This window comes from Cetorhinus maximus, chromosome 7, assembly GCF_964194155.1.
Source record: "Cetorhinus maximus chromosome 7, sCetMax3.hap1.1, whole genome shotgun sequence".
In the NCBI taxonomy this organism is placed as follows: Eukaryota; Metazoa; Chordata; class Chondrichthyes; order Lamniformes; family Cetorhinidae; genus Cetorhinus; species Cetorhinus maximus.
This window is the reverse complement of record NC_135885.1, coordinates 52,888,355-52,902,872: the sequence shown is the minus strand read 5'-3', so window position 1 is coordinate 52,902,872 and position 14,518 is coordinate 52,888,355. Positions and strand designations below refer to the sequence as shown.

Here is a 14,518-nt window from a genome sequence, read left to right as displayed (position 1 = left end):
GTATAATCAGTTTGTGATAGATTTTTGTTCACTAATTGAATCAAGGTTATGGTGATAGAACAGCTAAGTGGAGTTGAGGTAGAAGATCATCCATGATCTTACTGAATGGTGGAGCAGACTCCAGGAGACCACCTCCAATTTCTTATGTTCTTGTGATTGCATTGACATTGTGGCCTTGATGTAACCCTGACTGAGGGGAAGATGATAGCTTCCCCGCCTGACTCTACCTTTTATCACTTGCCCCACTCAAACTGCTGCAGGGGTGTGTAGCCCTCATCACCAAATCATATCTTGGTCTATCCCCCTACTCCTCTGACATCTTCTTCTTTGAGCATCTCGCCTTGTTCAACCCTTCCGACCTTTCCTCCGTTCCCTACTGCCCACCACAAGTACCATGCTAAGGTGTCTTCACTGCTTTCCTCCCTTAGTCTCTGCACCGTGTGACTTCTTGGTGATTTCAACTCCGTCTCAACTCATCACGCTCCCTCTCCTCTCTTCACGGCCCTCCCATCCTCCCTAAATCTCTCCCTCCATATTATCTCTCCTACCCATATGCACAACCACCCCCTTAACATCACCATCTCACTTGTGCTTGTTATTCTTGTTGTGTCAATCACAGATAAAGTTATTTGTGATCATTTCTTGTGTATCTCCCAACCACATCTCCCTTTCTCCCCTCAATCCCATTTACTTCTATGACCTTTCTGGTAAATAAAAAATCCCAAGTTGTCTATCCTTTGGCCCTCCATGCACCACTACATTTCTGCAGCCACCTATCTTTGTAATTGTACTCTTGCCTTTACCTGTGATTTTTCCCCATTAAAGCCATTACTCTCTCTTATCCTGGTCATTCCCCCGATATGTCCCTCATTTCCACCCTAAGTCTAAGGAATACAGACTTGAATGTCAAAGGTGGACAACTAATTTAACCATTCATTGCCTGATCTGGCTGGACCCAAGTACTATTGGGTTCTGTTCTCCTCTGGTTACTATTCCAAATTCATCCTGGAATGCAGATAACCCCTGGCTTCCCTTCACTACAAACTGTTGTCTTAAACCCCTCTCCCCTGCTTCCTGTACCCTTGCCTCCAACACCAATTGTGAGGAGCGCATACACTTCTTTGTCACCCTTCTCTGCCTTTTCCCTCCCTTCCCCCGGCTTACAGACCAAACTTCCCTTAAGGTTCCCTTTTGCCCTAACCCTGAACATCTTGCTCTAGTTTTTCTCCTATCTCCTCTTATGCCCTCTCTGAGCTCAGCTTCCATGGGACTTACCTCCTGCTCTCTCAACCTTATTCCCACCAAACTGCTGACCAGCCAACATTCCTTCCTGGCCCCCATATTAGATATTATTTTTAACAGTTCCCTCTCCTCAGGTATTGAACCCCTTCCCTTCAAATTTGCTATTGTCATCTCTCTCAAAAAAGCCACCCTTCAGCCCACTATCCTTGCAAACTACTGCCTCCCACTCAAACCCCACCTCCCTGAAGTCCTTGAAGATATTGCCTCCCAAATCTGTGCCCATTTTCCCCATAAATTCCTAGACTGAACCAATGACCCAGCCACAGTACTGAAACAACCCATAAAGTCACAAATGATATCCCATCTGATAGTGACTGTGGTAAACTAGCCCACCTCATCCTTCTTGACATGTTTGTAGCTTTTGAAACAGTGAACTGCACCATCCTCAACTGTATCTCCTTTGTCATCTAGCTGGATGAGATTGGTTTGCCTGGTTCCATTCTTATCTAGCCAGTCATAGCCAGAGAATCAGGTTTACAGGTTTTAACAGGAATCTATCAGTTCAGGTTTCAAAGAACAACTTGACCCAGCATCAACTTCTGTTTGTAGAAAAGAGTTCCATTCTCCAAACTTCCTGGTTTTTCTAATTTCACTGTTGAAAGACCTGCCTCTAATGTTTAGGTTGCATCCCCTAGTTCTCTAGTTTCCCCAACAAGTGGAAATAGTTCATATTTACTCGTTTCCCTTAACATTTTGAAAACTTTGATTAAATCACCTTAATCTTTAAATCCCAGGGAATACAACCCTAATGGCAACACCCATTCCTGAATATAATGTAAAGAAAAACTTCAGCTATCCTTTTGCATATAACTAATAACGATGTTGTCAAAAATTGAAAATTCGAGTTTCCAATTCACATGGTGATTTTTTTTCCTCAACTTAGGTAAACCAGATCTAGTGATCAGTGAAGATGAAGAGTACAAACGTGTGGATTTCGCTAAAGTCCCAAAAGTAAAACCAGTCTTCCAGCGAGAAAATGGTAAGTACATCTGCTCTAATAGTCTATAATACTTAACTGAATAAAAATAACCCATTCTTAAAACATTAAATTGCTTCACATCTTTAAAAATATCTTTGGTTGTGGAAATTGTTAGATTTTAATGAGACCTTACGATCTATTCAGAGTTGAAATATTTTGAAAAATATTTTCAATTTTCATGCAGTTGAAAATTTTCAGAAAAAATATTGTGGCCTGGCCTACATTCTTTCTGCAAACAGTACCACCAGTCAATAGATTAATATATTATTTATCTCATTACTGTTTGTTTAATCTTGTTGACTATAAAGTGGCTGGTGTTTGTCGATATAAGTCTTTGTATTTCAAAGTAATTTTTTGCAACATACTTTGAGAAGTTTGAGACACATAATATGAATGCATCATTTTTCTTTGAAATATTACATGTAAATTTTAGGTAAATTAAAATATTGAACTGTGAAATCGGGTTTCAAAATGTCCAAAGGAATATTAATACAAATTATGATAAATCTGAGCTGTAAACTACTGTACAGTTTGAGAGGAGCTCTTGAAATAACAGCTTTGTATTGTTACCAAACACAGTCCATAAAATGATTTTCCATTACAACATCAACTTGTGTCAGTCAACACCGCTTTTAAAAAAAAATTATATGGTCGTCATTTTGCTGTTTGCGGAACCTTGCTGTGCACAAATTGGCTGTTCTGTCACAACACTTCAAAAGTACTTCATTGGCTAGAAAGCACTTTGGGATATCCTAAGATTGTGAAAGGTATCATATAAATGCATTTTTATGTGTTATCAACAAAATGAACAAACAAAATGGTAATTTTTATTGATCCCGTTTTCCAGCGTGATAATTATTTTTACATTTACATACACATAATTTCTGATTTTATGTACATACTAAACAGGAACTGCATCCTGAAATAAAGAAACGAGAAAAATGGACTCAACATGCATTTCTCAGGCAGAAGTTTATAAAGGATGGTTAATATTTTGGGGATCCCTAATAAAGAGAATTCTACCAAATAATAATATTTGGTTTATTGAAAACTTTTGTGTTCAATCTAATGCACAGAAGGTTTAATGTGCTTAAAATGTTTGTTTTTCAGGTACAATTACAGCTGCCAATGCAAGTACCTTAAATGATGGAGCAGCTGCTTTGGTACTAATGACAGCAGAAGCTGCTAACAGACTAAATGTTACACCAATGGCAAGGATTGTAGGTATGCAACAAGTACTGATTAAATATAACACTCATAACTATAAATATTTTGTAATGTGAATGTTGCAGAAAAGTGCACCAGTCATGAGGGTGTGACAGATTTAATTTGAAGTACATACCTGTTTGGCAGTGTAGCTCTTCACATGAAAATATTTCATAGTTTCATAAAATATTGAGATTCTTATTTTAATAAACTGTAACTTGAATTATTCAAAAATAAATTAGGTTTAAAAACACAGGTTGGCGTGTTGCTGTAGAACATTGAGAGAAGTGTGAAGTGATTCATTTTGGTAGGAAGAACGTGGAGAGATTATAAAATAAAGGGTACAATTCTAAAGGGGATACAGGAACAATGAGACCTTGGTGTATATGTGCATTAATCATTGAAGGTGGCAGGACAGTTTGAAAGAGTGGTTAATGAAGCACACAGCATTCTAGGCTTTATTAATAGGGGCATAAAGTACAAAAGCGAGGAATTTATGTTAAACTGGTATAGAACACTGGATCAGCTTCAACTGGAATACTGTATCTAGTTCTGGGCATCACACTTCAGAAAGGATTAGAGAGAGTGCAGGAAAGACTCATGAGAATGGTTGCATGGAGAAACTTCAGTTACATGGAAAGGTTGGAGAAGCTGGGACTGTTTTCTTTGGACAAGAGAAGGTTGAGAGATTTGATAGAGTTATTGAAAATCATGAATCTGGACAGATCAGATAGGCAAAATATGTTCCCATTGGTGGAAGGATCAATAACAAGAGGGCACAGATTTAAGGTAATTGGCAAAAGAAGCATTGGCGACATGAGGAAAAACCTTTTCACACAGTGAGAGATTAGGATCTGGAATGCACTGCCTGAGAGTATGGTGGAGGCAGGTTCAATTGAGGTGTTCAAGAGGGAATTGGATTATCATCTGAAAAGAGAAAATGTGCAGGGGTGGGGAGGTGGGGCATGGGAAAGTGATACTAAGTGAATTGCTACTTCAAGGGCCAGCACGGGCACGATGGGAAAAATGGCCTCCTTCTGTACTGTAACCATCCTGTGATTCTGTTTTGGAAAATGTCTAGTTTCCATTTGCTACCTTCCACAGATGAGATGGTTAAGAATGGCAGCTCGCCATGTAAACGTGTTGGAAACCTATCCCGCTACTATTTGTTTTCACTTGTTGTAAACTGGCACCCAGAAGCTATGTCATGTAAAATAGCTATATACTTGTACTTTTAAAGACTTTGCAGGAATGGGGAAGGAGGTGGTGCTTTGGAGCTTTTGGAAAGATAGCGGCCTGGGTGCACTTTTTTTTCAGCTTAGTTTACCCAAGGTCAGCCAAACTAGCGCAAAATATTGAGGAAATTCCAATGCAAATCAAGCTTCTGTGAATTTTTGCTCTTGTTTTGAAAAAAAAACTGCTGGAATTCAGCTCGATGCACTAAATTAACCACAGCCCAAGATCAAAATCATCATCATAATGAGTTTCTACTAAATGCCCTTGTTTGTGTGCCTTCAATTGAGGCTGTTAAAATTAAGCTTTTCTTTAGCAGCAAGGATGCTGATAAACATTTTTTAAAAATGCTTCTCAATTATTCTTTGGTTTACACTGGTTAATTAAATCAAAAAATGTAAATGGTTCAGTATAGATTTAACACATAATTTAAGATCAGATTACTCCGAGCACTGAATAAAAAGTTTATTTTTTTGTGATAAACCCATTTTCAGCTCTATTTTTAAAATGCCACCAGGTTACCACTCTTTAAGTTATTGGAATTGTTTTAAAGCAAAAAAAAAAATTCTAAACACTGCCCACTGGTTCAGGGGAGATCATGTGTTCACTGATGCTCAAATGGATTGGAATAGACACTTGAGCACCGTGCTTCTGAAAACTAGCATAACTGAGAGTGCAATTTGCACCTGGATTGTTCCTAAAGCGACAACTCCACCCCAGGAACTTCCAGCTAAGAAATGTTATCAACTACAACTCTTAACAGGAGAAGGAAAATGACTAAGATTGAACAATTTTGATGTCATTTTATTAAAGATCAAGTTGTTTCATTGAACTATCTTTTTTCTTTTAGCTGGATGTGGGATTTGTGCATTGATTTTCTTTGTGTAGTAAAACTTGTTTATTCTCTATACAGCTTTTGGAGATGCAGCAGTTGATCCAATAGACTTTCCAATTGCTGTTGCTTTTGCTGTACGAAAGGTAGATATGTAATGTCTATTCCGTAGATATTTGCATAAAAGTTGACCATTGAAGCTTCCAAAAACAGGGGTCAATTTATACGCAGAGTATAAAATGTGAAAAAAACACCAGTAATTCATAAAATTAATGTGGCATGGTTTTTGAATACATTTAGTTCTACAAAGATGCCTTTAACCACAGTGAAAACATTTTAAACCCGTCAAATTCATTGTCTTCGACATCCGCTGCAGAGTTCATCAAATTCATTGAGTCACTTTGGCTATAGCATCTTCGTAAGGATTCCAGAAGGTGATCATACTTGTGGCTGACTTATATGTTGCAGTCAATGATAATAACAAAAAAAAAATCAACGTTTTTAGGACAGAGGAGTGAAAGTATATCTGGGAATAGGATGGCATAGATGGTTGCAACATTGACGTACAACTTTAGGACCCGGAGTTCAAATCCAGCCGGAAGTGATGGGATGAAAGTTGTCTCTGATTACTGGCTGTAATGGTCCTGGAAACAGTGAAGCTGGGTAGGCTTAGTCTAGTTCTGACTGAGCATGGTCCTTAATGCAGCACTGGTTAGCAATTTAATTGCTTGTCAGCCATAGCTCAGTTGGTAGCACTCTCATCTTAAGTTAGAAGATTCAAGTGCCACGCCACAACTTGCACAAAAATCAAAGCTGATACTCCAGTGCAGTGCTGAGGATGTGCTGCACTGTCATAAGTGCTGTCTTTTGGATGAACTATTAAACAGAGACCTCATCTGCCCTCTTGGACATTAAAATAGTACCATAGGATTTTTTTTAAAGTGTAAGGGAGTTATCCCCAGTGTCCTGGCCAACATTTATTTTTCAATCAACAGAACAAAACTGACTTTCTGTTCATTATCACATTTCCATAGCTTGCTGTGTGCGATTTGGCTGATGCATGTCCTACATTACAACAGTGACTACACTTATGGGATTTCCTGTGGCCATGAAAGATGCTATATAAATGCAAGTTTTTAAAATTTCAATGCCCACAGGATGGCCAGTGTGGAAAATTGAGAGGAAAAACAAGGACACTGGTGATATTTTAAGCTGTCCATGCATTGAATCAGTCATGACTTTGTGGACCATGCAGCATGTGGGATGACCTCACAATGACACATGCACATACTAGGACACTATTTTCAATGTGAAGACCAGGCAATTTTTTTCCCCCTAGTCCACAAACCAGAAAATCTTGTATTTCTGGTAGAAACTGACATTTTCCTAGCAAATCTAAGGTTAGTAGGAAAACTAACAACAGAACTGTAGCAATTCAAAAGGCCCACTGCCTTCTCAGGTTATAAACTAAAGGTGAACAATACATACATCATCAACATCTTAAAAATAAAAATTGATTCCTTCTTACCATTAAGGATTTAACTTCTCTACCTTTTACTCTGAATTGTTAACATCCAATTCAGGACTCAGATCAGTGACTTTTTGTGTTATTAAGACATCAAACCTATTTATTTGATTCAACAGAGTAAATTGAAAAGGGAAATTATGATTAAGTATTGTGCACAGAAACCAGTAATTTTCCCGGTTGAACACTTAACCGGCTGAATCAATGAATATGCAATAATGTTTGTATTTTTTTAAATCAGCTCTTTGCGACAACTGACATAAAGAAGGAAGATATTACAATGTGGGAGATTAATGAAGCTTTTAGTGTTGTTGTTCTGGCTAACAATAAAATGTTAGAGATTGATCCTCAAAAAGTAAACATCAATGGTGGAGCAGTATCTCTCGGTCACCCCATTGGGTAAGTGGAACTCCTGAACCTTGACTAATTTTTACTTGATAATTGTTGATCCAGTAACCATTTCCAAAAGATTTGCAGCCACCCAGCAAGGCCATCTCTGATACCTTGTCCAAGTGCCTATTTTTCAAGCAGGAAACTAGATAATGAGTCATTCAGCTCAGGAGACATTGCAACCTCACCCAATCCTGTTCTTGTAATTTATATGTAACTCTTATCTGTACAGTGTCGCATCACATTGAAACGTTTCAGAACACCGAGGTACTCATTAATTCTTAAGTGGTGACTATTATTTAAGCAAAAATGCATTTCGAGCATTACAGCATATCAAGAAAGAGCAGAAGCCCTGGATGATTTCCCTCTCCCTCCCTCAGGGACACTAAAACCTAAAACAGTGGAGAATAAACACACTAAAGAGATTAGCTAGCTCAATCTTGGCGTTTTACATGTCTGTATCAGAGGGTTGAGGATTTTTTTTTGCATTGTGTCCAATTCCTGTGTTGTCACTCTGGCTGTCTGGTTAAGCAATGGAAGCTGTTCAGCATGGAGTTTATACAAAAAGCCTTCGTAACACAGAATATACAATCTACCCTAGTGTAGATTTACCTACTTTATTTCCTAAGGAAATTCCAGAGTAGTTGTCTTTGATTCCACTCTGCTGTTCATTAATGAACTGTGGCTTATTTGATCAGTTATTAATTCCATAATTTTCACTTCCATCTCAGCCAGGATTTTTTTTTAAGATAGGTGATCAGCACTGGGGAGGAAAAATATTCTAATTTCACTTGAGGGACGATACTTTTTAATTTTGTGTCCTTTAACACCATTTACAAATTTATATATGCTCTGTAAGCCTCCTAATGTTTTCACAGCTGGCCTGCTTCCTCTCATCATATTTTACTTGTTTAGTAATCCTGCATTCAGCTCAACCATTTACTCCCTTTAGTCTAGTCAATGCTGTATCACATTACAGTATTTAATAGAAATAAATGTCCCAGTATCTAAATTCTCTCCCAATCAAATAGAGATCACTTGCACAGAACTTGGTCTTTCATTATTCTATGCTGGAAGTTCACTGAAAATATTTTCTAAACTTAAAAATTTGGAAGAGTTTATTCTTAATCCATTTTCTTTTAATTTTAGAATGTCTGGAACAAGAATCGTTGGTCATATGGTTTACAATCTAAAACCTGGAGAATATGGCATGGCTGCAATCTGTAATGGAGGTGGTGGTGCTTCTTCAATACTAATTCAGCGCTTGTAATATACTGTTGTGTGATTAAAGGGCTAAGCACTAAATATTGTCACTGAACAATGATGTATGAAACAAAACTTTGTGTAATCATTTGGGAATAAAAATTGGATACAGTTTCTGGTGTCAAGAAAATCAGTACTTCTAAATTGGTGGCAGATCCGATTTAAGGAAGTACTGCAGAAATAATTTAATAAAGACTGAAATATGCCGTTTACAAGTTTTATATTGTACTTCAACGGAGTTATGTTATGTTAAGTGCGGTCTGATTGATCAGTACAAATGTTTTGTTTCGGAAGTTAACTTTATCCAAATTTAAAATCACTGTGGCCTTCCATTAATTTTGTTGAGTATACGTCTACCCGAAATGAACTTTACAAGATTTACTTAAATTTGCATACATATATGAAAAAGACAGATGTTTTCTGTAGGTCTATTGTGATTAAATGAATGGTAAGCCTCAAAATGTTCTTGTTCTTCTACTGCTTCTGCTTAAGAGGTGGTAGTGAAATTTGAATTTAATAAAAATCTCAAATTAAAAGTCTGATGGTGACCATGAAACCATTGCCAATTGTCATAAAAACATATCTGGTTCACTAATGTCCTTCAGGGAAGTAAATCTGCTGTCCTTACCTGGTTTGGCCAACTCCAGACCCACAGCAATGTGGTTGACTCTTAAATGCCTTCTGAACAAGGGCAATTAGGGATGGGCAATAAATGCTGGCCTAGCCAGCTTATTCCATGAACAAATTTAAAATATTTACTTCAAATAAAACAGCATCAGCAAAACTCTGAATTACTTGAAGTTAAAAGTGTGAAGAGGGTGGTGGTGGTGTGAAAGATAAACATGTGACATTTCTCATTACCTTTTGCTGAAATTTTTTTTTGATGATGAATTTCAACTACTTGGTGGTAAATTCCTTCCATTGGTTGCTTATTACAGTATATGCTTGCCTTGTACCTGAACAATATTTGCCATTGTAAGAATGTAAATAGCCATACAAAAAGTGTGCTACTGTCCCTACACATTTGGAGCCTGAAATAGCTTGTCTTTTACAATCTATAATGTGATCTTGGGTATTAACTCTCTTTAGATTGCTGCATTCTTGCTGAAGGTCATATTTTTAGAAATAAAAAGCTAAGTGCAAAGGTAAGAGTTTCCACTCATTATTTAAGGAGGTTGATCTATATTTACTGTGGTGAAAGTAGCTCCAGCAGAGCTTGGTGTTACTTCAGTTCCTATGAGTGGACAGGGCTCCATCAGTGGCTTCTGAAGTGAAATTTAGGGATATGGGGAAGGTGCATCCTTTTGTAGGCTGCCAAACATATACTAAAAAGAACACCGGAACATCTCCAGTGCTTAACCCCTTCATGTCCTTATTAAATTTCATTACAGGTTGAGTAGCCTTTAACCCAAACTCTTGGGGCCGATTGAATTTCAATATTCAGATGTGATATAGCTACTGTATATATGGTAGGCCTACTTACATTGAAATAGCCTAGGGTAGCTATAACCTATAAATATTAGGTTATTTCTCCATTTGCCAACTCTCACTTCTTAAGACATGTAATATAATGTTACATTGCTTTATTAACATACAATTTAACTGCAAAGTCATTAGGAAATTCACTCTGCATGCCAATTGCAACAGCTGATATAAACAAACACTTCTTGGTGGGACAGATTGGCAGGCCACCAAAACCAAAGTAATTTTAGGTTTGCGCAACAGATAGCGCCTCAAGTGATGGTTGAAATTAAGGTTTGATTAAAAAATGAGTACTTACATAATAGCCTTGATGTTATCTGCTCACAAAGATGGTTCCAAATGATGACTGCATTAATTAAATTTGGCTAAAGGAGCTCGTAGAAGTTTCGTCTTGGGTAGCTGGGGCAGACAATGGGCCGGGAATTGGACTGTAAACAGCGCAAACAACTAAACTCCCTGTGCTAAAGGTGAGGTCCGGCTGGTAAGGTATGTTGGCTCAGGTCACAGACATCCTGCGCAAAAGGTTGGTGAGGTTGGTGTCGACTCGGGTCTCGGATTTCCTGCGCAAAAGGCTGGCTCAAATTAGGGTCCGTTCAAAAAAGCGTACGGTTTTTGGATGCACGGATAAAGGATATTTGACTATAAATTTAAGTTCTGTCCTCATCGAAATAACCCAAGACACAATCTGGAGACTGCCAGTTAATTGTGCTCCCTTGCACACAGTAAATTTATTAAAGCATAGTTCAAAGCTTTACAGTATTTACAGGTTGACTGATAATATTAATAACAATTGCAACTTAAAATATACAGGCCAAGTTTCAGAAAAAGCATTTTCAAGCATAATCTAGTTGTCACTCATTTTCTACAAGACTTGCCCTTCAACTACACCATGCAAAGGTGACCTTGCTCAGTAAATTTCAACAACTGTACTAAGTGCTGTTACGAGGGCATTGTAATTTATTTGGAATTTTGTATGTCAATACCAGGAATCAGTTATGATATAGGATGAACAGAGTAGGATGCAAGAACACTTCTGTTCTTCATGAAATTAAGGCCATATCGAATTCTGCATAATCATTCATCATATTGCAGTGAACTCAAAAATTTATCTACATCCATTTCAACAGGAAAAGAGTCCAGGTGTTTCTTTCTCTTGTGTTTCTAGAAGATAAAATATTTCATTTTGAAGTTAGAATAAATTACCTATGATTTTCCAAGAAGAAATTAGAAACAAAAAATGTCTGTAATGTGTCCCATGGCCTGTGAAATTAAAAGCCACATTTTAAATAAAGTGAAATCACTGATCAATTGATGTTTGTCATAACTCTCAGAACTTTTCAATACACTTCGTGACATAGTCATTATCAATTATTCTCCTATAGTCCAAACAGAGAAATAACCAGATTACGCTCAAACATAGGCTGCAGCATATCTGTTAATGTTAAATACTATCCTACTGCCACTATATGTCACAAGACCTGGATGAATAAAAGGTCTTGGTCAGTGGTCAGCAAAACTGAAGCTATCCTCTATGGTTCACATCTACCTATGCATCATCAACTTCAAATTATTTGTTCCATATTCTTCAGGTTCTAACACCCTATGGAACTCTTGTTCCATCATCTCAAATTTGTCACCACTTCATACTTTTTTCTTTATGCGGTTTTGCACTTCACCATCCCTCCCACTACTTAACCTCCTCTTCTGTTTGGTGATTGTTTTCTACAGCTCCATGAAGCACTCTGTATATGGACAGCACTATAGAAAAGATAATCTAACTCTCCATCCACAATCACATCTAAAGTGACTTGTGTTTTTAACTAAACTGCCCCACCCAGAAAACTATTTTGTCCTGAACTTTTACTAGTTTGTACTCACATCCCATTTTGTACAGTTGTGGTTTTATTGTGCGTCCCAGTAAAACTTTAATATTTGACTGAATAGCTTATATGCTTGATTACATTTTTTGGATTTTCATACTAGGTATTCGCTTGGGTTCAAATCTAGCCATTCCTGTAAGCAGATCCACAATGAACCAGAGTTGTCTTTACCTGCCTAAGTACACCAAGGCCTCAAGTCAAAAAACCTTTGTCATTGAACTCCAGTTCACTGGAACTATGTGCTAGCACATGATCCACTTCCAATGGTAGGTGGAAGAATATAGATCAGCTTGTTCAGGCTATAAACCACTATAAAAATATACTGAACATGAAACAAGTAAATTAATATATTAATACAAACTAGTATATTCAAAGTAATTACAACAACTTTATGATTGTCTATCAAAAACAGGTTATTCCTCTATACTAACCCCTAACAAAAGAATGACCTCTGGAATAGTTATTCACTCTGGAAGCGGATATCTGTTCTCAAAGGATTAACCTTGTATCCCTGGCAACCTCTGGATTTTTTGTTGTAATAACTTGACAAGATGTAGCTCCAGATTCCTCTGAAGATATCTCAGAGGATGTTAAAATTGTGGCCTGGAATTTCTTTAAGTACCACTTTATCCTATCTATGTTATGAAAATTAAAGTTTGAAGCCTTTAATGTACATTATGCACAGCACATTTAAGAACATGCAATTATGGAAGCTTTTTTTTTATGCAGCAGATTCTGTTGCTGATAAGAAAGACATAGAAAACGCATTCCAAAAAGTTACACAACACCTGAAATAGTGACCTAAGGGTCTGTCATGTAAATGTAAACATTCTGAATTCCTTGACGTTCAATGGAATTACCATCACTGAAACCTCCATTATTAACATCCTGGGGGTTACCAATGACCAGAAACTGAACTGGACTAACCATATACTGTGGCTACAAAAGCAGGTCAGAGGCTAGGAATCCTGCGATGAGTAACTCAAAGCCTGTCCATCATCTAACAAGGCACAAACCAGGAGTGTGATGGAATACTCCCAGCTTGCCTGGATGAGTGCAGCTCATACAACACTCAAGAAGCTCGACCCTGTCCAGGACAAAGCAGCCTGCTTGATTGACACCACGTTCACAAACATTCACTCCCTCCACCACTGACGCACAGTGGCAGCAGTGTGTACTATCTACAAGATGCACTGTAGGAATTCACCAAGGCTCCTCAGACAGCACCTTCCAAACTCACACCACTACCATCTAGAAGGACAAGGGCAGCAGATAGATGGGAACACCACCACCTGGAAGTTCCCCTTCAAGTCACTCACCATCCTGACTTGGAAATATATTGCCATTCCTTTACTGTTGCTGGGTCAAAATCCTGGAACTCCCTTCCTAATAGCACTGTAGGGATAACTACACCACATGGAATGCAGCGGTTCAAGAAGGCAGCTCACCACCACCACCTAAGACAGCTGGAATGGGCAATAAATGCTGGACTAGCCAGCGACACCCACACCCCCTGAATGAATATTTTAAAAATGGCACAAATGCAAGAAACACCTTACCTGGTCTTTTGCATATGGACAGAGCTGCGTTAATGAGACAATTAGGCAGACTTAACTCAGGGGATGGTGCAAAAAAATCAAGGAAATTTGTCCAAGGTGTAAAACTGGTTAAAAATTTCCAAAGGCAAAAAATTGCACAGCTCCATTCTTGTATAGTTACACTGAAACCTTGCTGGATATTCTAGGCCTATATTTCTAATAACTAAGGTTAGGAAGTCAAGACACTTGCTTGATTCAAAATAATGCTGCCCACACAAATACTGGGGCTAAACAAATGCAACATAAATAGTGCCAGTGTTCTTGTTACTCAATAGAATGGCTTAATTATTAATCAGTTCCAAACACTGAATAATCTGAGATGAGTCCCCCCCACCCCGCCTCCAAGGGCAATGGCCATCTCAAAAGTGTGATCCAACTGAAACAGCAAGCAGATAATCATCTTCATATCATTGTCTTGGCTTATATAACTGTAATGTACATTCTCTGTTTGAGGAATTAGTTAGCAGTACTTAGCTTTAACCCCAAAATGATCAACAAGAAAAAGTCTAATGATTTCAGACAGAAATACTTGATTTTTTCATACCTTTCAGGGTTGAAAAGAGGATTTTTTAAAACTCTCTTCAAACTGCAGGGACAACCTTAAAGTGCCTTTATCAAAGCTCTTCATGATTTTAAGCACATCTATGAAATCCCCCCTTGGCCTTTTCTGCTCTTAGGAGAACAGTCCCAAACAACCATGAGTCTATATCACTAATCCGTCATTCCTGGAACCATTCTTGTAAATCTCTTCTATGCCCTCTCCAAAGTCCACAAGTCCTTCCTAAGGCGCAGTGCCCATAATTGGAAATAATATTCTAGCTAGGTTGA

The 14,518-nt window shown here is 37.9% G+C and overlaps 2 protein-coding genes across 4 annotated transcripts in view; one reads left to right on the top strand and one right to left on the bottom strand.

The window, feature by feature from the left end:
* acat1 (acetyl-CoA acetyltransferase 1) overlaps positions 1-9,286 on the top strand; it is a 30,160-nt gene extending 20,874 nt beyond the window's left edge. Inside the window, exons 8-12 of the mRNA XM_078545501.1 lie at positions 2,186-2,281; positions 3,392-3,505; positions 5,634-5,698; positions 7,319-7,476; positions 8,617-9,286. Coding sequence (XP_078401627.1) covers positions 2,186-2,281; positions 3,392-3,505; positions 5,634-5,698; positions 7,319-7,476; positions 8,617-8,737 — 554 coding nt within the window. The 3' untranslated portion in view covers positions 8,738-9,286. The remainder of the gene's footprint in view (positions 1-2,185; positions 2,282-3,391; positions 3,506-5,633; positions 5,699-7,318; positions 7,477-8,616) is intronic.
* A 1,619-nt stretch (positions 9,287-10,905) lies between these two features.
* The window catches only part of npat (nuclear protein, ataxia-telangiectasia locus), a 42,067-nt gene continuing 38,454 nt past the window's right edge, over positions 10,906-14,518 (bottom strand). For all 3 annotated transcript variants that reach the window (XM_078545497.1, XM_078545498.1, XM_078545499.1), the window contains one exon: positions 10,906-11,373. In XM_078545497.1, coding sequence (XP_078401623.1) covers positions 11,287-11,373 — 87 coding nt within the window. In that variant the 3' untranslated portion in view covers positions 10,906-11,286. The remainder of the gene's footprint in view (positions 11,374-14,518) is intronic.